The sequence below is a fragment of the Nelumbo lutea genome, chromosome 5 (assembly GCF_056320005.1).
Source record: "Nelumbo lutea isolate HS-2025 chromosome 5, American lotus-T2T, whole genome shotgun sequence".
Classification (NCBI taxonomy): Eukaryota; Viridiplantae; Streptophyta; class Magnoliopsida; order Proteales; family Nelumbonaceae; genus Nelumbo; species Nelumbo lutea.
In genome coordinates, this window is record NC_142688.1 from 13,440,449 (window position 1) to 13,466,150 (window position 25,702).

General features: G+C 37.0%; 1 protein-coding gene across 1 annotated transcript in view; it reads left to right on the top strand.

Moving 5' to 3' along the window:
• Window positions 1-8,065: 8,065 nt before the first annotated feature.
• The window catches only part of LOC148850452 (uncharacterized), a 60,165-nt gene continuing 42,528 nt past the window's right edge, over window positions 8,066-25,702 (top strand). Inside the window, exons 1-5 of the mRNA XM_088945605.1 lie at window positions 8,066-8,389; window positions 8,585-9,288; window positions 12,776-12,901; window positions 12,992-13,077; window positions 23,220-23,328. Of these exons, the coding sequence (XP_088801731.1) occupies window positions 8,332-8,389; window positions 8,585-9,288; window positions 12,776-12,901; window positions 12,992-13,077; window positions 23,220-23,328 (1,083 nt within the window). The 5' untranslated portion in view covers window positions 8,066-8,331. The remainder of the gene's footprint in view (window positions 8,390-8,584; window positions 9,289-12,775; window positions 12,902-12,991; window positions 13,078-23,219; window positions 23,329-25,702) is intronic.

Here is a 25,702-nt window from a genome sequence, read left to right on the forward strand (position 1 = left end):
CATGATTATTTTTCATGTTGCAAGCTACTCAATATTTGTGATATGAAGTTGATTTTTCATTCTAAAAAGAATGTGGCCCTAGGTAAGACTTTTGTAACCAAACACTAATGATATTCATTCTTTCCTAAAATGAGCAAGAATTAAGAGAATGAGGCCCAAAGAAGTGAACCAAACATGGCGCCAATTGCCAAAACAAATATCTGTTTTTGGTGCTTGAACTAAGTTTTAATGGGTTATTTGTGTCAAATGACTTCATTTACTTATTTTTCCTCTTTTGGTAAAAAAGGCTCTAGGCATTCTTGTGTTTTGGTAGCCTGCGGGTTGTCAGTCCCATGCAAGGTTCAAAGTATCAACATGTATTGACCTGTGTTGGTTGATACGTATCGTTCTGAGACCCCTCTAATATGCCTCTACAGTGGGTGTATCAGGGGTCTGGTCGGTTCAGGGGGTAGAGGAGCCCTAAATCGACCCCCTTGAACCGGTTGCGAAAAAATAAAAAAAAGGAAGGCATCAAAACCTGTATCGATTTGCCTGATACGCCCATATCGGCGTATCGGGCTTATCGATATTTTGAACCTTGGTCCCATGTACCTATCGCAAAACCATGTAGTTGGTCTGCGTCATTAACTTAGAGTTGCCTTCTGATAATTTTTGAGCTTTTGTTGTTCGGTCCAGCCAAATAAATTGAGCGCTAATCTTCCCTATATTTGCACAAGGAGTTGGCTTTCTTTTATTCTTTTCAGTAAAAATGTTTAGGTTCTGTTTGAAAGGAGTACAAATACAAATTTGTAAAGTGCAAAACCTTGTATTTTGTATTATTTTATATGCATTTGCACTATATATATATATATATTTGTATTTGTACTCTTTCCAAACTTAGCCTAAAATTAAAATCTAATTTCTCAATGTGGATCCTCCTATTCTAGATAGACACCCCAATCCTCCAAAATTATTTTTTCTGATTTCTCAAGTTTTGATACTTTATAGTAATTAGAAATTAATAAAAATTAATATTTTTGCAAAATATTATTTTAATTCATTCTATCGTTTTTCATGCCTAACTAATGCTACATGTCAAGTTTTAGACCACTCTGAACCATACATCTTAAGATTACTACCAATATGATTTTTTAAAAAGTCAAACAACATGTTATGCTAAAACTAAGGTGTTGTTTGGCTAGTCTTTTTTTAAAGATCTTCCAACAAACTTGACGGTCAAAAAATGATGTGAGATTTTCCATTAAGATCTTAACAGTTTGAAGACCGTTTGATTAAGGTGCGCCTTTCTGTACAAAGATATAATAAAAAAAGTCGAAAAACTCCATTTGAAACTTTCTAAAAATAGCCCAAAACGGGCTTTGTGCATCTATTTGGAGTATCATCTTTTAGCAGTTAGATCTTTGTTCAACTAAACAAGAAAAGACCAAAATAAAGCCAACAAATGGCATAGAAAGACACACCAAATGGGGCTGAAAATTGCTTATAAGTGGGTTCTCCGCCTCCATTAAATATTGCAACTTGTTCAATGAAATGCGCGTGCGAGATTCTTGGTTGTCAACTAAAATTGCATATTTTTAGTTCTCTAGATGAGATTTGCTCAAGTCAGCTAGCTGAGCTGAGTAGCTGACTGAATTTGCTTGGTTCTAGATAACTCGGATGCATATGTCATCTAGTTTATTGCGGAAGAAATGTTGTTTCCCGTTTGGTTGAAAGTTTTCACTGTTGCAAGGAGCGAAAAAGTTTTCGGTTGCAATATTTTCACTCACCTAGTCAATGGTCTGGTTTTGTTCAAAAAAATTGATTTGGTGGAACTCTAATGAATATATATATATAAAAATGATTGTTACAAAAAATGTTTTTTCATATGACACAAAAATAACCGTGATAATCCACCCTGTGCTTAAGGGGGTAATGACACTGGGAGTGTTTATGTTAAAAAATAGTACTTATTGAATAAGTGTTTAAAAACAAGTGCTTATTCAAATAAATACTAATTTGCATTTGGCACCTAATTTTTTCAAGTGTATTATTTTTATGAATACATTTTTATAAAATTCAACTAGGAATAATTTTATAAGTGGCATATTAAAATTTAACTAGGGATCATTTTGGAAGAAAAAATTGAATAAGTGCTTATTGTATAAGCACTCAAAAAAACTGAAAATGTGGGCTTAAAAAATAAACCTTTTTTTTTAAATAAGCACTTATTTTGGGCTTATTTACCAAACACCGATAAGTGCTTAACGGTGTGGTTCTGGCCCAAATAAACACTAATTTTTAAGCACCGTCAAACATGGCCTTGGCTCCCTCAACTTTCTGTTTTGCCACAAAGACCCTCCAAACTTCTGGATTCCAACACTTTGCCCTCATCATTGGTATACTATGTGGTAATTTCATAGAATATTTTATTTGACATTATTAAAACCCCAAACTACCCTTTATGTCATAATGATACCACTTTGCATCTTTTACTTTGTTTGGGGTAAACATATTTATATTTGCACTCTTGTCAAATGTTTAGTGCAAAATCCTCTAAATGGTTTTTCTAAACTTTGTATTTGTACTATACATATCATGTTTCTCTCAACTCTCTTTTGGCAAAAATCATCTTGAGAATGACTTAAGAATGATTAATTCTTAAACAACCTTGAGAACAATTCATGCTTTAAAATGGTTATTTTCATCGTTTTGATATTTGTTGTGAATCCTTGGAATATTGAATGGGCAACTTAGCAATTTTTTACCATTGTCAATGCCATCAGTGGGCCAAGGACATTGTGATGGAATCTAGAACTTCAGGGGTGGGGCTAAATATTACCACCCCTGAAGTACAATGTGCCTACTTGTAATTTACCTATATTTTTCTCCGTATATCCATAATACCAAAAATGTACTGGAAGAACTTTGATCAATTGAAACACCCCCAATGAATTTTGATGAATAACACCTGATTGATTACCACCTTTACAATACCGGTTGATTGGTTATTAGTCTTTCCATATAAGGTTGAACTCACTTTTCTTTCATAGTAGGTGGTAGTTGTTTGACCCAGTTCCATTCTTCATAGTTACTAGGGCTGCCAACAGGTCAGGTCTGGTTCTAGATAGCTTGTACATCCCCAAACTGATTATTAATCGAGGCAAAACCATAGACCCAAATTTTATTTGGGATAATCGGGTCTGTCCCAATTAGACCTAAATCCAATTATACTCAAATCTATAATTATGTAAATGACAACTTAAAACTTGACTTTTGATAATATAATCTAATAAAATGACAATAAAATAGTAAATTACTTATATGTTAATAAATTACACGTGCTTTTAACGAAAATTACTGTATTATCACCCTTTTAGACATAAAATATAATAAAATTTACAAAAAAACTAAGAAAAAATTATATATTATAAACAAAATAATGGATTCAGGTTTGAATCTTTTTGAACAAGCAAAATTAGAACTAACCCAATTATTAATAGGGACAAAATCATAAAACCATAACCGATATACTCACTTTGGTTTAATTGAGCTAGTCGGGTGGAGCTAATCCATTTACAGCCCCAATAGTAGCAAACCTTCACAGGTGTCAACACTTCATGGAGGGATGCAAATGTAGTTTGGACCATGACGGAGGTGGTGGTCCTGGTTCCTAATTGTATATTCATTGGCACCCCATACAAGATAGTGATTTCCAATACTGAGTATTGAGAATGTCAACTAGACCAACTATTCTACTTAAAATCTTGCTGAATCGGGTTTTAGACTCCGATTGGCAATGTCAAAGTTTTAAAATGGATTGTTTGTTTTTTGTATTTTTTTTTTATGAAAACAATATTACTCGACTAATTGAGGTGCCAATATTCTTAAAATCACAACAGAGAAACCAAGTATTTTCTCCCACTGCAATAAAGAAAACAATTAACGACTTAAGTACTTAACGTTGGAAAATGCCCGCTTAATTGGAGAGATGAAACGAGTCTGATTTATGTGGATGCAACTCGGGCCATCTTGATTCGGGTTCCGCCCAATCCAATGTTTTAAAATTTAAAGCCTCAAGGCCCTCAAGGCCTCAACTCGTTCCCTAATCCAATCGGATCTTCAAAGTTCAAACCAAGTCAATTCTAACCCATATCTGCTTTGTCGGGTTAGGTTTAGTTAGAACACTGTCTGTCAAAGTTATAAGCATGTGCATAAAATACGTCTATTCACAACATATGTTACATATCTTTATGATCCATCAATTTTTGAACCGCCATGAAATGTCAAGGGATTGGGGATTTGTGAATGGCTTCTACTAAGTATTCATTGACTGAAATACCTATGTTCTTTTTTTTGGTGGATAAGTAATTGATAACCATTTTTTGGTGGATAGCTTCTACTAAGTATTCATTTATTATTATTTTTTTATGATCTAATAATTGCATAAAAACAGAGAATTATATATTTCGTCTAAAAAACAAAAATGGTAACAAATATATATTTCCTGTAAAACATCAGAATTTGAAAAAATGAATACAATTAAAAAACATAAATTGTAAAAAAAAATATAGAAATTGCAGTAAAATACAAAAAATGCAAGAAATTACAAGAAAATTCAGAAAAATGCAAAAAAGTTGTATAAGATAAAAATGCAAAAAATAGAAATTGCATAAAACACAATATATATATATATATATATTATATTAGCAAATTTGTAGAAAAAAAAACATAACAATTTTATCCAAAAATTAAATAATGTTCTATTTAGAAATCATAAAAACACAAAAAATGATACCAGAGTTAAAAGAAAGTATAGCTAACTTAACAATAGAAATTGCAAACAACTGAGAAAATTAAAATAAAAAATGTATATTTCAACGAAAAACACATAACTTGGGAAAGGAAAGTGCTTATTGTAAAATCTACAAGCTTCATTGGCTATATTGGGGGTTTGTACGTAAAATTGTAGGCTTCAACAGCTCAAACTCGGGGATTTTGAGGTATCCAAGTTGACGATTTGGAGTTTTGCTTCAGATCTAAAGGGAAAAGTCTTAAATGTTGATTATCATTGTGGTTTGACTCCAAAAACAGACATTCCACTCATCTTCAGGTAAAATCGTTCATAAACTTTTGAATGAGGTGAGGTGTTGCTGTATGAGATTCAGATCTAAAACTTTGTCCACTGTTGCAACAACAAGGGAGCTCGCTTTGAAGGTTGAAGGAGCTTTTAAAGGAGGCAAAATCGTGAAGGAAAAAAAGTTATTACCATCTTTGGAGGTTTGAACAAGAGAATACCAGAAGTTTTCAGTGAATATGAAGATACGAGAGAGAGAGAGAGAGAGAGAGAGAGAGAGAGAGAGAGAGAGAGAGAGAGAGAGAGAGGTCAAGCTTTAATAAACCTCAAATCTAATAAATGTACACCTATGGGTACCTTTGATCCACCCCACCTTGACCCTTTTCCCTCTTGACCCTAATGGGTCACTTGACCCATGTTGACCCACTGTTGGGAATGGGTGGGTTTTAGGGAGTGTACTTGTAGCTTTTAGCAGCGATTTCTTAGTTGGAAGGTAGGTCCAACATGGAAAGCCGTGTAGTTGTATTTGCTGAAAAACTTGGGAGGTGCTTGGCAAGTATTTCTGTGTAGTATTTCAGGCCTTTCAATGCTTAGAAGACCAAAAGTTTGACATTTTCTGCTTGGTAATAGAAGACAATATGTTAGAGAGATCTATGCCCTAAAAAGCTCATCGAAGCCCAAAATGGCCAAAAATCTAAAGGGCCAAATGACACCTTGGAAAGTTGAAAATACATTTACTACATGAGACATGAATATTGATCTTTGGGCGAATATATCTTTAGTAGCTTTTCTAGAGTGCTTCCCTCAATGCAGCTCAATCAATGCTGAAGCCCTCCTAACAGCACTAAACAGCCTGTTTGGGATAGCTGAATCATATTGGATTTTGGTTTTTCTAATGTGGGCCTCAAACAACAATCTATAAGCCATGTTTGGTGAAAAATCCAGAAAGCGTCTTGAGCCCATCCCTCCCAAATAGGCCCTAATGTGCTTTAACATTAGTAGCTACAATTTGTCTGGCAAAGTTTATTGAGAGTCAGGAGGATTGCAGCTCAATTGCTTATTGATGGTAATGGAGATAAATGCAGCGGCAGATAACAATGTTGACCTCGATCGGGCAACTATCAAGACCATCTCCTTCTATAACTATCAATGGGTTGGGCCCGGTTCAAGAGGATAGACCAGCTCCAAGTCGATAATTAATTAGTTCCATATAGTGTGTAATTGGTCTAACATGATATATAGTCCAATACGAGTTCGTTACAGATGGACTAGGTTCATTCCATTATGATGAATATTTTGGACCAGTCCAATTCAGTGTTTGGATTGTCCAATATTGGTTCTAATCCAAACCTAGTGTATAGGCACTTGTATTCTTGTCTTATACTAATGGACCAAATATTGGTTCAATCTGACCCAATCCAATATAAATCCATTACAGGTGGACCATGTCCAATCCAATCCAATAAATACTTTGGACTAGTTAAATCCAATATGTCTTATTGATGTGTCAATTTGATTTTAATTTAAACAAGATCCAGCCCAAAACTGGTCCATTATCACCCCTAATTCCACAAAATAGACTCAGGATGTGACCAAATAGTAATCAGCATATTTGGTTTTTACTTTATTGGAACTGATTGTTTTTGACATCCATAATCACTTGTGATATTAACATCTTGGAACTTCATTTTTAATAATATGGCTTCAACAAAAATAATAGCAAATAGTAATTTGTTTATGGACAAATTTCTTAAACTATCCTTATGGTTTAACTAACTAGTTAACTCTACTCTTACTGTTAAACTATTCTCTTGCACCACTCTTGCTACTTTTGGCAATTGGCTAGCTCTACCCTTGCCATTAATATATGCCAATATTCCATCAAAATCCACATACACTTGATACCACGTGAAATTTAGATTTTTTAAACCCAATTTTACCATCCGTCATTCTTCTGTAAGCTGGATAAGAATCATCGTCCGTGAGTGAGTGGGTTTGGGGCTGTTCACCACTGCTTTGGTAATTCATTAGGACAGTGTTTTGAATAGTAATTTTGACATGTTCAAAATTTTTAAATTACACACGTCATTACATGATATACATAACTGACGGCTGATTAACGACAAGTATTAAATTGACTCGCTTTGAAAGTTTAGGTATTGAATTATTGCATTTTAAAGTTATGGGACCAAAGTGGCACTAAGCCTAAAGTGCAAGGTAGTAATTGAGAAATTTCCATTAACTCAAGTACATATAACTAACTATACTTATAACATTAAACAGAACCAAATGACTAAACAGTGTTCATGTTGACTCCATATAATTGTGGTGAGGCTTGGATGTTGTTGATCTATCAGGCAAGAAAATACTTTCCATCATCTTATTATTGTACTGTTAATCAGGGGTCTCAATGGACTATTTTTTGGACTGGGCCTATCACCCATCCAAATCAAAATAAATTTAGATAGATTAGACAGACCAGTAAGACATTGAATTGAATCAGTCTAGATTATCGTTCTTAAATATTTATTGGATTATATCGGACCTGGTCAATCCGTAAACTTTTATATTGGATTTGGTCGGATTGAACGAACATCTGTCATTGATAGAAGATAAAAATACATGTATCAATGATCAGGTTTGATTGGAACCAATTTGAATTAATACAAATTTGAATAGATTGGATAGATTGGACAGATGGTCCAACAATTAAATTGAATTAGTTCAAAATGATTCAAAAGATTCATTCGATTGGATTGCACCTGGTGGATTTATATTGGACCGTATCGGATTGGATCAAATCCGGTCCAATTGACACCCCAGTGCTAATCGAGGTGTTTATTTGGGTGGGTGATAAGTGAAAAGATTGAGGCGGGTCGGGTATTTGCAGCTTTTTCGTAGTTCGGACAGTAAAGTGATACACCCTATATTGAGGGCGTTTCGGGAATTATACCCAAAAGAAATGCTCTCACTCGCCTATAAAAGAACAAGGGCCAGCTTCGATGGTAGTTCGTTTCACGCTCGCCCCGGAAAGAGCGGGAGTGCAAATTCTCTCGTAAAAACAATGAAATAAAAGAGGAAGTCTTCTCGAGCCATCGAAGGAAGCAGAGTAGAGAGAGGAAGTACAGCGAGAGAGAGCGGGAGGTTTAGAAGTTGCACGAGTCGTTTCTTTCAGAAACCCTAGAAACACAGAAGGGCGCGAAACAGGGGAGAAGTCAAAATTCTGCTCTGAAGGAACCTGCAGAGTTAGGGTTTTAACCCTTTATGCAACTTCAAAAATGAGTCCAATTCAGAACTTCGAACAACATGCTAGACATCTTGTCGAGCCGGACCTCCGTATCCTTGAAACTTACTTTTTTTTTCTGGAAGAATTATTTGCGTCTTCTCCCAAAAGTTTCATATTTGACCGCATTTCATATATAGTTTATGCTTGTAAATTCTTCAATTATGATTTTCTCCTTTCTTGTCTCGTATTGTTTTCATTATCCGAGATTATTGTTGTTGTTCCATGACCGTTTTGTTTGAAACCAGCTATTCAGACGAGGCTTCAGATGGGAATGGAGGTCCGGGACAGCCTTGAGATTGCTCACACAGCGGAATACTTAAACTTCCTCAAATGTTACTTTCGTGCCTTCTCAATGATTCTCACACAGATTACGACGCCTCAGTTCACTGACAACGCTGAGCACAAGCTTAGAAATGTCATTGTTGAGATTCTTAATCGTCTCCCTCACAGTGAGGTTCTCCGCCCCTTTGTTCAGGATCTCTTGAAGGTCGCTCTGCAAGTTCTGACATTGGACAACGAAGAGAATGGCCTAATTTGTATCCGTATCATATTTGACCTCCTACGGAATTTCCGCCCAAGCCTTGAGACTGAGGTCCAACCGTTCATTGACTTCGTTTGTAAAATATACCAGAACTTTAGATTGACTGTAAGCTACTTCTTTGATGATCCTCCGGGTGGAGAAGATAATAAGTCACTTGATGGTTCGGGTCAAGTCGCCACTGGATACATTGGTGCAGGACAACTTAACCCCAGCACTCGGTCATTCAAGATTGTGACAGAGAGCCCGCTGGTGGTTATGTTCCTCTTTCAGCTGTATGGGAGGCTTGTTCAAACTAACATTCCTCATCTGTTGCCTTTGATGGTTGCGGCAATATCTGTTCCAGGTCCCGAAAAGGTTCCTCCCCAGTCAAAGAATCACTTCATTGAACTAAAGGGGGCGCAGGTTAAGGTAGGTACTCCTTATGCTGTGAACATTTATTTCGTACCACCTGAAAATTGTAATACTAAACTTTGTTTAGAATCAAATCCTTGGAGAAAACCATAAACTAATGTCAAACAAAAAAGGCTCAAGATAATCGAATGTGAGATAAATATATTTAAGGGTCTTATCTTCCTCCTGGAAAACCATCTCAGGCAACAGGGGAATGGAGAAGAATTGGGAGGTAAATTTTCTTAATGCATTTACATCTAGCATAAGTTTTCACGTACTCAAAATACAGTAGAGATTTTACCAACTTAGATAACTGACCTCTAGTGTGGTTTGGAGCAAAGAAATTAAGCCTTTCAAGTTTCAATCACCAATCGGATTTTGCATTTGTTTGCAATGAACAACAATTGAAGGGTAGATGGAAGCTTGAAAAATTAAAAAGAACAGAGAGATGGGCAGTGTATGGAAAGTCGAATTTAAGAAGGATAGAAGATCATGGAAAAGATTAGATTTGTTAGATCTTTGGTTGGGATAGGTTCTGATCTGGTTGAGGAGTTCATTGTTAGGTTGTCACCGTAAGTGTGGTGTCTTGGATATCCAGATCGGTTGATGTTAGATTGGTTGGTGGAGGATTTGTTTTGTTTTGTTTGCAGAACATGGAAGATGATGAGTTGGTTCTCAAATGTGAGTGATCTATTTGGCGATTTCCTGAGCTTCTGGCTGCTGTAGGTCATAACTCATAATTGACAGAGGTTTTATCAGAAGTTTTAAGTATTCCAGAATGGTAAGCATTTATATAGCACTTATTTATTTATTTATTTTTTCAGAAATGTTAACTGAGATTTATTAAACGTTAACGGAGAAAAGTTAACAGAGTACAAGAGCCTTAGGGGCTGAAACAGAACTACGAAGGCTAAGAAGCATCAGAAAACATGGAAACTCTATGGGCTACTGATTTGCTGTCAGATAAAGTGTCTAGTTCCCCGGGAATCCAAACTAACTTCACATTCAGAGAGGCCAAAATATTTATAGCTTTGGCCTGCAGATAGGCAAGCCTCCAAGGACCCCACTCTTCTGTCTTAGCCAATTTATTGTATTAGCAGAGTCACCTTCGATGGAAAGAGTGGAGAGGCCTAATATTTTGACATAACGGAGACCTGTAAGAGTGGCTAAGATCTCTGCCCTGGTAGCATCAGCTCTCCCAATCGGCCCACTGAAAGCCCAAAAGATGTTCCCGCCTGTCCCACGGATTACTCCTCCAATTCCTGCTTGAGCTGTAGATTTTTGGGCACTACCGTCAAAACTTAGAGTTGTCAGATCGTCCTCACTAGAACAGAACGTTTGAGTACAAACGTTCACAGGAGAGGAGTAAAGGACTTCTGCTAAATTCCTCTGAAGGTCATTTAGGAAAATACCTTTGAAATCTTCAGCATTAATAGCTCAAATGTTGCATAAGAAAGTAATGTGAGAGATCAGGTCTTCAGTATTCCTGGTTTTGTTTTCAAAAGTTCTGAACTTCATTTCTTCCCAAACACCTCACATTACTGCATGGATCACCGTGCTCCAATAAATCTTACCCCTGCTTCCTAGTCCTTTGCTATGCCGCTGTTGCAGAAGATCCAGAATTTGTTCAGGAGAGACCCAGTTGTACCATAAGTTGAGGAAGAAACACCAGATCTTCCTTGTTAATGAACAGTGCAGGAATAGATGCTCCACTGTCTCTCCATTATCAAGGGAGATGGGGCAGATGTGAGGAGAGATACATCTGCCTCTTTTTGAGAAAGACACATCTGCCTCTGAGCTTCTTCTGTAACACATAACAAGTGTTTAGTTTCTTTAAATAACTCTCCCAAATGAAGGAGACTCTGGGAGGAATATGAGATCACCAAACCTTCCTGGCTGGGAAGGTGGTGTCCTGACCATCCGAAGCTAGAGCTTTGAAAAAGGAGTTGGTAGTGAACATGCCATTTGGGTTAGGCTTCCAAATCTGGAGATTGGGAGTAGTGGGGGAGATAAGCTAGAGCTTTGAAAAAGGAGTTGGTAGTGAACATGCCATTTGGGTTAGGCTTCCAAATCTGGAGATTGGGGGTAGTGGGGGAGATATCGGCCTCACTTAGAAATCTTCAGCATTAATAGCCCAAATGTTGCATAAATAAGTAATGTGAGGGATCAGGTCTTCGGTATTCCTGGTTTTGTTTTCAAAAGTTCTGTAGTTTCTTTCTTCCCAAACACCCACATTACTGTAGCATTTATTACGCTTCATGCCTGGTGCATTCAAACAAACATTGATGGAGATCTGGAATATGTGTGGTTGTTTCGTCATCCTTGGCAGGAAGAATGCTACCTGGTGCTTCATTACACATGCAAGGATTCTTATTAGACCACATGCATGAATGCAATACTTCTTGATATTGATTTGGCATGTGCAGGTAAGTCAAAATAAGGATTTTGATCGAAGGTGAGGATCTTGTAATTGAACCAGATGTTTTGGTAGTCGGACTTCTGAACAGGTGAGTGCACGGGAGGATGAGAATGACTTGCACTTACCTCTAGTGATGCAAAGTAGTTTCTGTGTTGGGTAAGGTGATTTTAAGTTGGGTCCATGTTGATGGGCTTTTATGTTGATTCTTGTTTTAGGGTTGTTGGGAGTGGTTGATTGTCTCAAGTTTTGCTGGGTTGGTTATTGGGATATATTATTAAGGAGTTGGTTCATTTTTGGGGGGTTGTTTGTTTCTTCTCTCAAGCAACTATTGGTCACCTTTCTTTTACTTTGTTTTTATTTTTAACAAATTTTATTTCACTGCCAAAAAAAGGTTGAAGATGACTTGCTAATAGCAAGTGTGTTCAATTATGGTACTTCACACCTAAAAGGGCGATGTGTGGATGGTGCTGGTTTGTCATGAAAGATTAAAAAGGCTACTTTAATGCTCGTTGGTATTTGAATGATTTTTATTTATTTTTAAATGGGGGTCTTTTAATTAGCTGGGAAGAGACTGGAATTTTGGAAATACCAATGAAAATGAAGTGTATATTTGGGGTGCTTTAATTTTTGGCAGTGTAAGTGAGCTTTATCTGGTCTAAGGGATGAAACGGGGACCTATATGAGTGGAACTGGACTGCCTCAAGTTCTCAACGATTATATTGAGGGTGGCCAAAACTTCAAATACTTGTTCTCATAGCCTGGATCTAGGTAACCTGTGAACTGAAGGAAACAAAGATGAGTTGGCAAGGGTATTCTATTTTTAGCACATCTGATGTTTTTTTTAGGTAAGGTTTAAGAGGAGTTGTGGGGTCCTCAGCACAAACCTTCATATTCTATAACCCCACACCCTGCTTTACAAAAAGATTATTATATACAAAGCTCATTACATAATAATTTTTTTTTGACTTGAACAATAAGAAAAAACTTAAAAATACATGAGACTATTACTTCACTTGAAGTTGTGTCTTCTTTGTTCTTTTTTTTTTTCTTTTGCTGACTATTATTTTCTTTCTTTGTTTATTGCAGACAGTTTCGTTTTTAACTTACCTGCTGAAGAGTTGTGCTGACTATATCAGGCCACATGAAGAAAGCATATGCAAAAGCATTGTAAATCTGCTCGTTACTTGTCCTGACTCTGTTTCTATTCGAAAGGTGAGTGATTTGTGTATTGCCAATTACATCTCCTAAGTTCCTTTTCTTTCTATAAAAAAAATTAGTTAATAAATGGGATTTGTGATGCAGGAATTGCTAGTTGCCTTGAAACATGTTCTTGGAACGGATTTTAAACGAGGTTTATTTCCTTTAATCGACACATTATTGGAAGAAAGGTACATCTTTTGAGCATGAAGTCATTGAGTCTTAATATTCCACCACATTTTGTGAAACTCTCCCTTTCATTGCCAGATTATGAATTGTGATTGGTTCTACTTCATGGACAACAAAAATGATAAACTTAATGAATATATCTACTGAAGAGATGAAAGAATCATTTTTAGCTCCAAAAATAATCTACAGAATTAGTTCCTTCTTACTTTTCTTATAAGTAGCATTAAACTTTGTTAACAATGGATATGACACTGAACAGAATGGAATGGTGGAATGGGATTCATGTAGCCAACTTCATATAGTTGGGATAAGGCTTAGATGATGATGAACATTAGACTTATTAATTAATGAAAAAGGATTGAGTATGTACAACATGCCATGCATCCTGAGTATAGGTCGGCAGAACTACCTGACCCACTCATTTACTTACACTAGTAAATATACACATGTGTGTTGAACGTTGTAATTTAAGATAACATTAATGATTTCAATATCCTTATTAGACCATACAAAAAGGATAAGTAATAAAAGCATGGTGTGCTGGTGTATTTAGATTTTATATTTCATTTTCATTGTTAATGAAAATACTTCTTATTTATGATATTTATTTTATTTAATATTAGGGATGTGGACAAATTTTATATTTTTTATTTCTATATATTTTTTGAGTTTTATTATATGATTATGACATCATGTGCTGGCCTATTTGACTTGAAAAAAAGCAATCACATTTTTGGGTAAATTTAATTTTTTTATCCCATTTGCATAATTAATTCTAAAAATAATTCTTGTTTATTACACTTAATTTTGTTTGATATCTTAGATATCTCCAAATTTTCTATAAATTTTATATATTTTTTAAATTTTTATTATTTAATTATGACATCATTGGTTAACTCACTTACCCAAACGATTGGACCATTATGGTGCAAGTCAAGTAGGTTGGGCCGAATTTAAGCTTAACCCAGACCCAACCATAAGCATTGGATCTAAGGCTTCAGACCAAAGTTAAGCCTAATCAGTTTAACTTGGGCCTAATCTCCAACTTGCGTTGAAATTTGATGCACTTGGGTTAGTCTTGGACTTTTTTTTTGAAAGATGGGTTAGTCTTGGACTTGGGTCTATCAATTAGCCCCATGACAAAATTTGTCATAAAATGCATATGTATGGTTGTATATAGTATATACATGCATGTATGCAAATATGTGTTATATATGTATTTATGATTGTATGTATATTATCAGGCTTGACTTTAACTACCTAAGGGATAGGGTTGGTCCAACCCGAAAAATAAAAAAGCTTGGATTTTTGAACCTAGGCTTAGGTGCAAGTCGAGGACTGAAAATTGAAGCTAGCTTGTATAAATTTATGGGCTAGGTCAATTTGAGCTCAAGTTAACCCCAACTAATTTGCCTCCCTATGGACCATGGAGCATTAATTAGATGCAAAAACAAATTTCATTTTAAGTAGTTCAGTTTTTAATTCTATTTCTATCATTAATAAAAATACACTTTTTTTTGTTTAATATGATGAATACATAATATTAAAGATGCACCCAAATGTTTTTTTTACAAAATTTCTATGTTTTTAATAATTTTTGTCTCTATCTTTTTTAAAAAATTTATGATTCCTGTTAGAAGAGACAGGTGGTAGTTCGGCGATCGAAATCAGGAAAGATAAAAGATTGGTAGTAGTGTTAAGAAGGGAAGCTTCAAGTTGGCTGAAAGGGTTCATTGGTGGCATTGTATTTGCCATCACGGAGATTGGATGGGAAGGGGAACTATGTCTGCAAAAGAAAAAGTTTTTTGTGGAGAAGAAGAACAATAACATGGGAGAATTTATTCAATTGACAGAAATGTTCTGACCTGGTAAGAAGCAGATAATCTATATTTTGGCTGGAAAAGAAAAACAAGGGTGGGTGATGTTTGCGAAGGCCCTGGATGATTATGAACAGAGGTTGTGGTCTTTGGAGAACCGAGCAGATAGGAGGAAGGATCCTATGATTATCCTAGAGTCGAAACAATCGTCTGAGAATACTAACGATGTGAAGAAATTGACAGGAGAAGGAGGTATTTGCGGCAGTTCCATATGTTCAAAATTGATGATTGAAGGAAGCATGGAGGAGTGGAGAAAAAGAATGATAGTTAGATTGGATTGGAAGGTTGACTGATTGGGGAGGAATCTTATAGGATTTAATGGCCTATGTTTCGGTGAATGAAGTAGAGAAAACTAAGGAGCTGAGCACTCAAACAAAAAAAGGAAAAGTGGGAGGAGGTAGAAGAAGGAGAAAACTGAATGAAGTAGAGAAGCTTATTAATGATGTTGAAGGGGACAAAGTGTTTAGTGCCAGGGGAGGAAGTAGAAAAGGAGGATTATAGGAAGAGGTGCTCTAGGGTAATCGCAGCTAGGTCAATGAAGGTCATCAGCTGGAATGTGAGGGGTTTGGGAAGTGCTACAAAGAGAAGGCTGATTAGGGAGTTGTTGAAGAAAGAGAAACCAGACTTAGTGTTGATCCAGGAGTCCAAAATTCAGGAGGTAGATAGGAAGTGGATAAGTAGTATTTGGGGAGAGAGAGACATTCAGTGGAGTTATGCTCCAGCTTGGGGTGCCTCTGGAGGAATAATGACAGCTTGGGAGGAGGAAATGTTCAGGTGCATTGAAGAATTAGTTGGGAGATTCTCAGTTTCGGTCAAGTTGAAGAACACCCAAGATGGATTTGAATGGGTTCTCACCAATGTCTATGGTCCAAACTCTTATAGAGAAAGAAATGTAATGTGGGAAGAATTAGCAGATATTAGAGGCTTGTGGGAGGGACCATGGTGCCTAGGAGGAGATTTTAATGTAATCAGGTTTGTAGAGGAATCAAATGGTGGAAGACAAATGGTTACCTCAAGCATGAGGAGATTTAATAGCTTTATTGAAGATCATGGGTTAAGGGACATCCCATTAGGTCAATCTTACTTTACTCAGTCTAATCTTCAAGTTAACCCTATATGCTCTAGACTGGACAATTCTTTGTGTCTCTTTACTGGGAAGAACATTGGCTGAATTTGATGGGAAAAACATTGCCTCTAGTTACTTCAGATCATTGGCCAATTTGTTTGTTTCAAAGATCCAATTTTGGAGGTTCAATTCCCTTTAGATTTTAGAATATGTGGTGTTCAAAGAAAAGGTTAAGGAGCGGTGGGTTACCCACATACCACAACCTATGTTGGGAAGGTCAGAAATTTCTGAAGAAATTGCAGATCTTGAAGGGAGAAATTAAAGAATGGAACAGATTCAAGTTTGGGAGATCGGAAGAGAAAAAAACCACTATTATTTCACAATTTGAAGAGATTGATAAGAAGGAGATGCAAGGTGGTCTAAACGGTAATGATAGGGAGAGAAGATGGTCTCTAAGAAAGGAGCTTGAGATTACCTTATCGAGAGAGGAGATCAGCTGGAAGCAAAAATCAAGGGAGAGATGGATTAAACAAGAGGATGGAAACACAAATTATTTCCATGCTTAGGCTAATGGTAGAAAAAGAAAGAGCTCAATATCATCCTTGGGGGGGTTGAATTAATAGATCAAGGTGAAATTGCCAAGGCCTTTGAAGATTATTTAAGATCAATTTATCGTAGGCCAATCAATGAAAGATGGTCTTTGGATGGGCTTAAATGGGATTGTCTGGGAGAAAATCAAGTGGAGGTGTTGGGAAAAAGGTTTGACGAGGTTGATATTAAGGAAGCAGTGTTCTCTATGGGTAGATCTAAGGCTCCTGGGCCCGATGGATTCGCATTGGCTTTTTATCAAGATTGTTGGGAGGTGATTAAAGATGATCTGATTAAAGTTTTTAGAGAGTTTCATACTAGGGGAGTAATCAGCCCTAGAATGAATTCAACCTTCTTGGCCTTGATTCCAAAGAAGAAAGATGCAACTCATCCAGGGGATTTCAGACCTATAAGCCTTGTTACTAGTGTCTATAAGATAATTGCCAAGGCGCTTTCTTTGGGGCTTAAGAAGGTCTTCCCCCCTAGGAATGGCAACGGGGCAGGGCACCCCCTTCTCGTCCTTGCCTCGAAGTCACGATACCTTGTCCCCTACCTGCCCCGTCCTCAGTGGCGGGGCATCCATTCCCCATCGGGGGATGGGGAATCTCCGAATTTTCCCCACTCCAAGGCAATTACTTCAAGAATATCTATTTTATGGACAATTTATACATAGGATATAGGAATTTGGGGGTATTTTAGAATTGAATTATAATACTTCAGGGATAATTCAAAAATAAAATTATGGGATCCTAGGATTTTAAAAATTCAGGGAAAACTTAGAGATATTTTAAATATCAATATTAAACCTAGATATATTTTACTAATTTACCTTTGGGTTCGGGGCGGGGCCCCGGTTTTAGGGGGGAAATTTCCATCCCTACTCTCCCCTTTCATTTCCTAATTTCAAGGGGCTTTTATCCAGGATACACATATTGTTGATCAGATTCTAATTGCAAATGAATGTTTGGAGGCTCAAAAAAGGTTAAAGAAGGGAATAACATTGAAATTAGACTTGGAGAAAACTTATGGTTTAGTGGATTGGGATTTCTTGTTCAATGTTATGAGGAGATGTGGCTTTGGGGATTTATGGTGTAAATGGATCAGAGGTTGCTTACTAACAAGCCACTTTTCTGTTATAGTCAATGGGTCGGCAATTGATTTCATTGAAGGGCTTAGAGGTCTTAGACAAGGTGACCCACTCTCTCCCTTTCTGTTCACTTTGATAGCTGATGTCTTAAGTAAGCTAATCTCTAAGGCTAACTCTACGGAGCTGGTTAAGGGCTGGGTAATCGGAAGAAATAGAGTTCTAGTCTCCCACTTACAATTTGTAGATGATATCTTGATTTTTTTGTGGTGGGGAAGGCAGAGAAAGGATAGAAAACTTGAAGCTAGTAGTGAAGCTCTTTGAAAGGATCTCTAACTTGAAAATCAATTGGTCTAAAAGTGTATTAGCTGGAATCAACTTGGGGGATGAAGCTTTGAGAGAAACGGCAGATTCTTTGGGTTGTGAGAAAGGATATTGGCCTTTGTGTTACTTAGGACTACCCCTTGGTGGCAACCCTAGAGCTGGTAGTTTTTGGACCCCAATAGTGGAGAGATTTGAGAAGAGGCTAGCATGCTAGAAAAGGAATTGTATTTCTTTGGGAGGGAGAATAACATTGATCAAATCCACTTTATTGAATCTACTAGTGTACTTCATGCCAGTTTTTAGAATGCCCTAAGCAATAGTAAAAAGGATTGAAAAGATAATGAGAGATTTCCTTTGGGAGCCTGGGGAGGGGAAGAAAGATCACCTGATTAGCTGGGATAAGGTGGTAAAGTTGAAGGAGGAAGGAGGATTGGGTATTGGAAATGTTAGGTTGAAAAATTTGGCATTATTGAGTAAATGGCTTTGGAGATTCCCTAAAGAAAATAAGAGGTTATGGAGTAAGGTTTATCTAAAGTATCCACGGACTGTCAAACAATGGGTGGGATGTGGACTGCTTGCATAGAGCTACTTTGGCTGCTCCTTGGAAGGCTATCCATGGCATTCTTCCAGTGTTCCTCACTCATATAAGGTATGATTTGGCTTTGGGTCAGAGAATAAGATTTTGGGAGGATATCTGGATTGGGGAATCTCCCTTGTCTAGTTGTCTGATATTTTTCCATCTCTTTTTGAGCTTTCTAGTTTTAAAAGGAAAGCCAGTGTGTCATTTTATCAGCTCGTCCTCTTCCCAATCAAGCTTGAATTGGAATCTGGGCTTTACTAGAAATCTTAGAGAGTTGGAAATTCCCAGTGTTTCTGCTTTGCTTTGCATGTTGAATTTAGTGATCTTAGGGGATGGTGGTTCAGATTCCAGAGTGTGGTCACTTAATCATTCTGGTGTTTATTCTTGCAAATCCTTTTTAAACTCTCTTGTTGCTACCTCCCCGTCTCAGTCTTTCCCTGTTCCTCCAAAGGTCAATGTTCTCTGTTGGGAAGTGTTCCACGGTTCTATTAATACATGTGATATGCTCTAGAGAAAGAGACCAAAATTGTGCTTGTTCCCTAATTGGTGCTCATTATGTAAGTTGCATGAAGAGACTGCTTTTCATCTTCTAATCTCCTGTCCTTTTGCTATCTCTATTTGGGAGTTTTTTTCGTCTCTTTTTGGTTGCAGGTGGCTCTCTCCTGATAATTTGGAAGGATTATTTAACTCTAATCTTTTTAGTTGCTCTAAAAGAAGAGGCAGGATTTTGGGGAGATGCACTAGAGCAGCAGTGATATGGACAATTTGGGAAGAAAGGAACTTCAGAGTCTTGTGGTCCCCTCCTCCCTCCGGATTTATAAAAGTGAATTTTGATGGCAGTAGCATAAGGAATCCAGGGCCCTCTGGGATTGGGGGAGTTTTCAGGAATGAGGAAGGGATTATTATTGCTTTGTTCTCAGGCCCTATTGGAGAAGGAGACTATATTAGGGCTGAGATCCTTGCAGCTTTGGAAGGGGTTCAAAGAGCAAGGGAACTAAATATCAGTCGGCTGATTTTGGAAGGTGATTCAAAGGTGATGATTAGCTGGTTGAAGAAAGAGGACAGTGGCTTGTGGAGCTGCATAAATGAAAAGAAAAAATTCTTATCGTTATGTAGAGGCATTGAGATACAATACAGCTGGGTGAAAAGGACTGCTTTGGAAGGGGTTCAAAGAGCAAAGGAACTAAATATCAGTCGGCTGATTTTGGAAGGTGATTCAAAGGTGGTGATTAGCTGGTTGAAGAAAGAGGACAGTGGCTTGCGGAGCTACAATAATGAAAAGAAAAAATTCTTATGGCTATGTAGAGGCATTGAGATACAATACAGCTGGGTGAAAAGGACTGCTAATTCTTTTGCAGATGGGTTGGCCAAGCAAGGGGTGAATAGGGAGGCTATTTTTTGGGCTAATTTTTAATCTTTTTTCATTGTAATTTTCTGATGGGGAGATAAAACTCTTTACCTCCCCCCTTTTGTGCCTAAAGCTTCATAAATCTTAATAAAGTTTCTGTTATTGATAAAAAAAACTTCAGAATCTTTGAAGACAAAGAAAGGAGCAAGGAAGCTGTGTTAGACATTATAATCTTAAGGGTGGCACATTGGGTGAAAACCTTAAGGCTTTTTGCAGTCTTTAAAGTTGAAGAATTTTTTAGCTCATGGGGATCAATTGCTCACTCATCATCTAGAAGACCAAAAATAACCGAGGTTTGGTCACCTCCATGTGCTGGATGGAAGAAATTAAATTTTGATGGCAGCTGCATGGGCAATCCTGGACCTTCGGGTATTGGTGAGGTCATCAGGGAGGAAAGTGGAAATATTTTAGTTATGTTTTCGGGACCTATTCGGCATGGAGATGTGGTGAGATCAGAACTGTTGGCAGCTGTGTATGGGGTGGAGAAAGCTAAAGAATTAGTGATCGACAGATTTTGATTATTGAAGGTGATTCCAAAATTGTTGTGGACTGGCTGAAAAAGGGGGGAGGAGTAATATGGCAGTTTAAGAATGAATTCAGACGTTGCAAGCAAGTTTCTAAGGATATGATAATCCAAGTGAAGTGGATTAGAGGATCTGCAAACAGTGTGGCAGATGGGCTAGCTAAACATGGAATTCAGAGACAGTCAATGTTTTGGGCTATTTTGTAAATATCGAAAGTGGCTTTGGGCGTAATCTTTGCCCACAACTCCTTATTGTACTCCTTTTTATAATTAATAATAAATTTTCTTGTGTTGCTGATAAAAAAATATCATGGGTTGATCCATTTGACCTAATAGGTTGAATCATTGACCCATCCATTTGAATAGGAATATAGTTTCGTTTTTTGGGGGTAGTCTTGCATTTCATTTCCATCGTAAAAAATACTTTTATTTAGCATGCTTAATGTTGTTTGATATGATAAATAGATAATATTAGAGATGTGCCTAATTTTTTTTATAATTTTTAATATTTATATTTATATGTATTTTTAATTTTTTATTATTTAACTATGAACATTGGTTGGCCCATTTGACGCTGATGGTTGAACTATTTACTTGCCACTTAGTAAAAAGGGTGGTTTATTTAATTATTTTTCATGTTGGTTTTGAGTATAGGTTTTATGTTAGTGAAAATATTAGATATAGATTTACTTTGTAGAATTTATTGGTGAGAAACCAAAGCACTTAAAATAAAGTATCTAAGGAGAAAGAATGAAAGTTAATACGCTAATGAGAGGAAATTTAATGAAGCGGAAGTAATAATACCTTAAATTACATTTATGCTTACATAGTTAAAGAGGGATTAAATTCATAAATTGGGGTATTTTAGTAAAAAAAGTCCACAAATCTCATTTATTCAATGTTCATAAATATAAGACTTATTGAAAGGAAATGGGACTTAATACCTTAAATATAGGACTTAATGATGAGGAATATACTGAATTTAATAAAAGTAGTAGTTCAAATTATGTTTGTGACCCTCATAAATATAGGGAGACCAAGTTCAAAGAGTAAGGGTATGTTAATAAAAAATCCAGAATCTAGACCTCATTCACACTTTTAATAGTAGTATATATTACAATCGAGCCCAATACAAATGGTCCCGATTCACCCCTTGTTTGGTCAACCTAATAGCCGATTTTTGAACCTGATTATAAGTTGAACCTAATTCCCACCAGGTTTCTTCTCTCTTATAATGTGCTTTTACTGCCAACCTGGACTATTGTTTGGCAGGCAACCCACTGCCACCTTGGAATCACCTTCCACATTAATGATTTGCCAACTGGACCCTAGTTCTAGTAACCAAAGCCCTTGACTATAATGCTAGTTAGTTCCTTCTCATTGAGCAGGGTAATTTCCTTCTCTCTTGTGTTCCTAGTCCAATCAATCCCAGAAAAGGATGTAATACGAGTACCTTATGATCCTTTTATAGGGTAAACTGCATGAAACACCAATGGCTTGGCGAAACAGGATTCATGTCGCTGGCCCCATATGGTTGGGATTCATAGATGAAGATTGCATGAAATACCCCACCATTTCACTGTAAAGGTTGAAGATTTCGGAATCAAGTAATTGAAAGCTGCTCTTGTTATGATGCCTAGGGTTTAAAACTAGAGCAGAACAAATGAAAATTTGGGTAACAATTGGAGTCAGGAATTATTTCCCCCTTTTCATAAAGAAAAGAAAGAACATCATACCCCCAAAAAATATGCATTCAATGTTGTACTGGCTGCTGTATAACAGAAGCCTTGCTTAAAACAACTAAGGTAAGGGGATCTCACCAGAAGAAGCCATCCCCTGAATCATCAAGACCAGAAGAAGAATAACTGATGACACACCTATAGCAGGTAATCCAAACCTCCAACAGACCTGACAAGCAACAGCCCAGTTACCCCCCAAGCCTCCTTTGGCTCATCACACTCTAAGACAGTGTTGTAAAACTTGCGTCTGGATGGAGTGCCAGACTTGGGAACTGGGCTTGCTTCGCTCGCTCGCCTCCGCTTTGACAAGACTCCCCCTTTCAACTAATGTTATGCATCTTTATTCTTCTTAATATAAAAGATTTTTATTAAAAATAAAGAAAAAATGAGATCCCCCCTTCCTCTTCATCCTCCTCCCGTTCCTCCTCCTAACCCCCCTCTTTTTAAGGAGGCTTCCATGTGTTTGGGAGGCTTATGGCTCTTGCATTCTGAACTATGGCTCATGCCTCTAGGTAGTGGAATGCCTTGCGTCATGCTCATGCCTTCGTGTTTTAAAACATTGCCTTGCCTCCATATGAAGGCCTCAATCTGGGAGTGACCGATCATCTTAAGCACTATCAGTGGAGCACACCAATTGTTCCTAGTCAGGTCCAAATTAAATAATAAAACTGACAGGAACTTAAATTGATTGCACTCCCCCAAGAATGATTACTCCTTGGCATACTCCCTCATGGCTCTTGCAAGACTACACTGATGGTTGAATTGGTTAATTGGTTGATGTGGTTATCTGTTTGCTCTCCTCTCATGGTGCTGCAATGTTATTAAGCTCAAATTCTTTTATATGTGATTGTGTTATTCAATTGCTCATATTTTGTGATTGAAAATAGGAGTTTCTATTGCTGATATTGTTGTCATTGAACCTTTTTCAACTCCTTTCTTGATCTTATTTTGTTAGGGTTCTTGTGGGAACTGGTCGGGCATGCTTTGAGACTTTGCGACCATTGGCTTATAGTCTACTTGCTGAGATTGTTCACCATGTTCGCAGTGACCTTTCATTGTCACAGGTTTTTGATTTCTGTTGACTTGAGGCCCTGGGTTAATGTTTTACCTTTGTAACTTGTGGTTTTATGAAATCTATTGCTTTACCATTTCAGTTTCATTGTTCTTAAAAAGAATGTGAAGCAAAATATTTGTAAAAGTTTACTTCCCATGAAAACTTTGCTCAGTAGGTCCTCTTTTTAATTAACCTCTGCTTAACTTTTTTTTTGATAATTAAAAATTCATTCAAAGAGAGAGGCTGCTGGCCAAAATACAAGAGAAGGGAAGAAAGAGGAGCAACTAAAATTTAGGAACTTTCCCCTTACAATACAATATTAATAGCATCCTATTCATTAGAGAAATTAGTGACATGGAAAACATCAAACTCCTTTTTGGATCAGTGCTCATGAAACTATGGTTCTCTAATGGTTCTTTCTGACCAATGCTTGATACAGTTGGTTTGTCTTTCAATGACTAGTCAACGCTTTGATAACATTGATAGGCAAAATTTCAGATATGAGGGGAGCTTTCTTTTGATTCGATGACATTAGCTTGTGCAGTTATGTTGTTTCTTGTGCTACTGTACCTCATGCCTGTCTATTATCTTTATAGCATATGTTTTGTTGCCTTATATTGGAGGATCAAATTGGACAAACCGACTATATCCAAGGAAAAATGTAATTTGCACGTGCTTATGTTAAAATGGATGTCAACAAACCAGTCTTTTCTGCAGATTCCAATCACTTAGCTGGTAACAAACAAGAAATCCATGCCCAAAAGAAGAAGCTTCAGTGGCTTGATGATGGAGATACATGGTAACATGAGAAAACAATAAAAGTTCTAGTAGTGTAGTTGGAATGTGCTAGTGACAAAAAGAAAGGTGGAAAGCTCAGTCCAAACTGACATGAGGAAACATTGAGATGGAGCAAAGTAGAAGGGTAACTTCATAATCAAACCAAAGTCAATTGAGCGCTAGGTTTGGAGTAAGAAATCCTGAAACCCTTAACATGTCTGCTAAGAGAGCTTTGTTTAAAGATTGCGAAGACAATAGTGGTCAACACAGAGAATGCTGAAGATGAGAATATGGATGAAGAATGGGAGTTTAAAGAAGATGAAGATGATTTGCTTGGAGAAGAGGGAATGGAGTTTGAGGGTGACAGTGTTGAATTCAATGGAAATCCCAGTAATGGAACTGGACTAGAGGAGGAGTGGGAGAAACAACAAGATGAAGATGGAGTTGGTGGCAACTTCATGAGCAACCCGAAATCTCTTCTCATTGTTGAAAGAGGACCAAAGCTAGCTAGAGTTCTGAGAGTTGTGATTGCAGCAAGGGTTGTGAAAGAACAAAATGAGAAAATCAAATAAAATGAAAATTTTAGGTTGGAATGTTAGGGTGTTTGGTAGGCCCCACTTTTGTAATAATCTTTTAGGTCCAATTAGGAATTGCCAATCAACCAAGTCATATGCCTTTTTTGAGGTCCAATTTACAAACAAAGCCTCTTTGCCTTCTTCTTTTCATCTCCTTAACACATTCATTCGCAATTAGGATTTGATCCGCCATTTGTTGTTGCCCTTGAATGAAAGCCCCTTTGGCTTGCCTAATGATGGAGGGTAGAATTTCTTTAATCCTCAAACAAAGCACCTTAGTCAGGATTTTATAAATATGTCACTAGACTAATCTGCTTAAAACTTATGGGTTGCTAGCATCAGTTTTCTTAGGGATAAGAGCCAAGAAAGTGACACTAAGTCTAGGACTTATTATATAATTATCTGCAAATTCCTTGTAAACATCATGTAGGTCATCTTTCAGCATCTCCTAACAATCTTGATAAAAAGCCATTGTAAAGCCATCCGGGCCTAGAGCCTTAGATCTATCCATTATTGGAATCCATATATTCCTTGGTGAACACTACTAGCACTATGTAGAGTACAAGAGATAGTATTACCATGAGCGACAACATCTTATCTTCAAAGAGGCACTTATCAAGAAGAATATAAGTGATAGAAGAGGAAGATGGTGGAAAGGTTTGATTGTGTTGTGCGTTGGAGAAAAATGCTGAAGATAAAAGTAAAGAATTTCGTGTTCGAGAGTTGTATAACAAGAAGGAATACAAGGTTGAAGGTCAGGGAAACTAATATGGCGATGGTATTACTGGTAGGTAGGGAGGTGATTGAATGGTTTGTGTTGCTCTTGGAGGAAGCTTTGTAGGGGGTACAAAAACTCTGTGATTAAAGATTCAAAGGTAGTAGAGGAAAGAACTTATAATGTAGAAAGCAAGAAAAACATAAAAGGAAGATACATAACCCTTTATGAGCATTTTGGACGAGGAAAGAAACATGTAGTATGTTTCAAGGCAGAAGAGGAGAAGGGTGGAAGGAGGTCCTAAAGGCCTTGCAAGA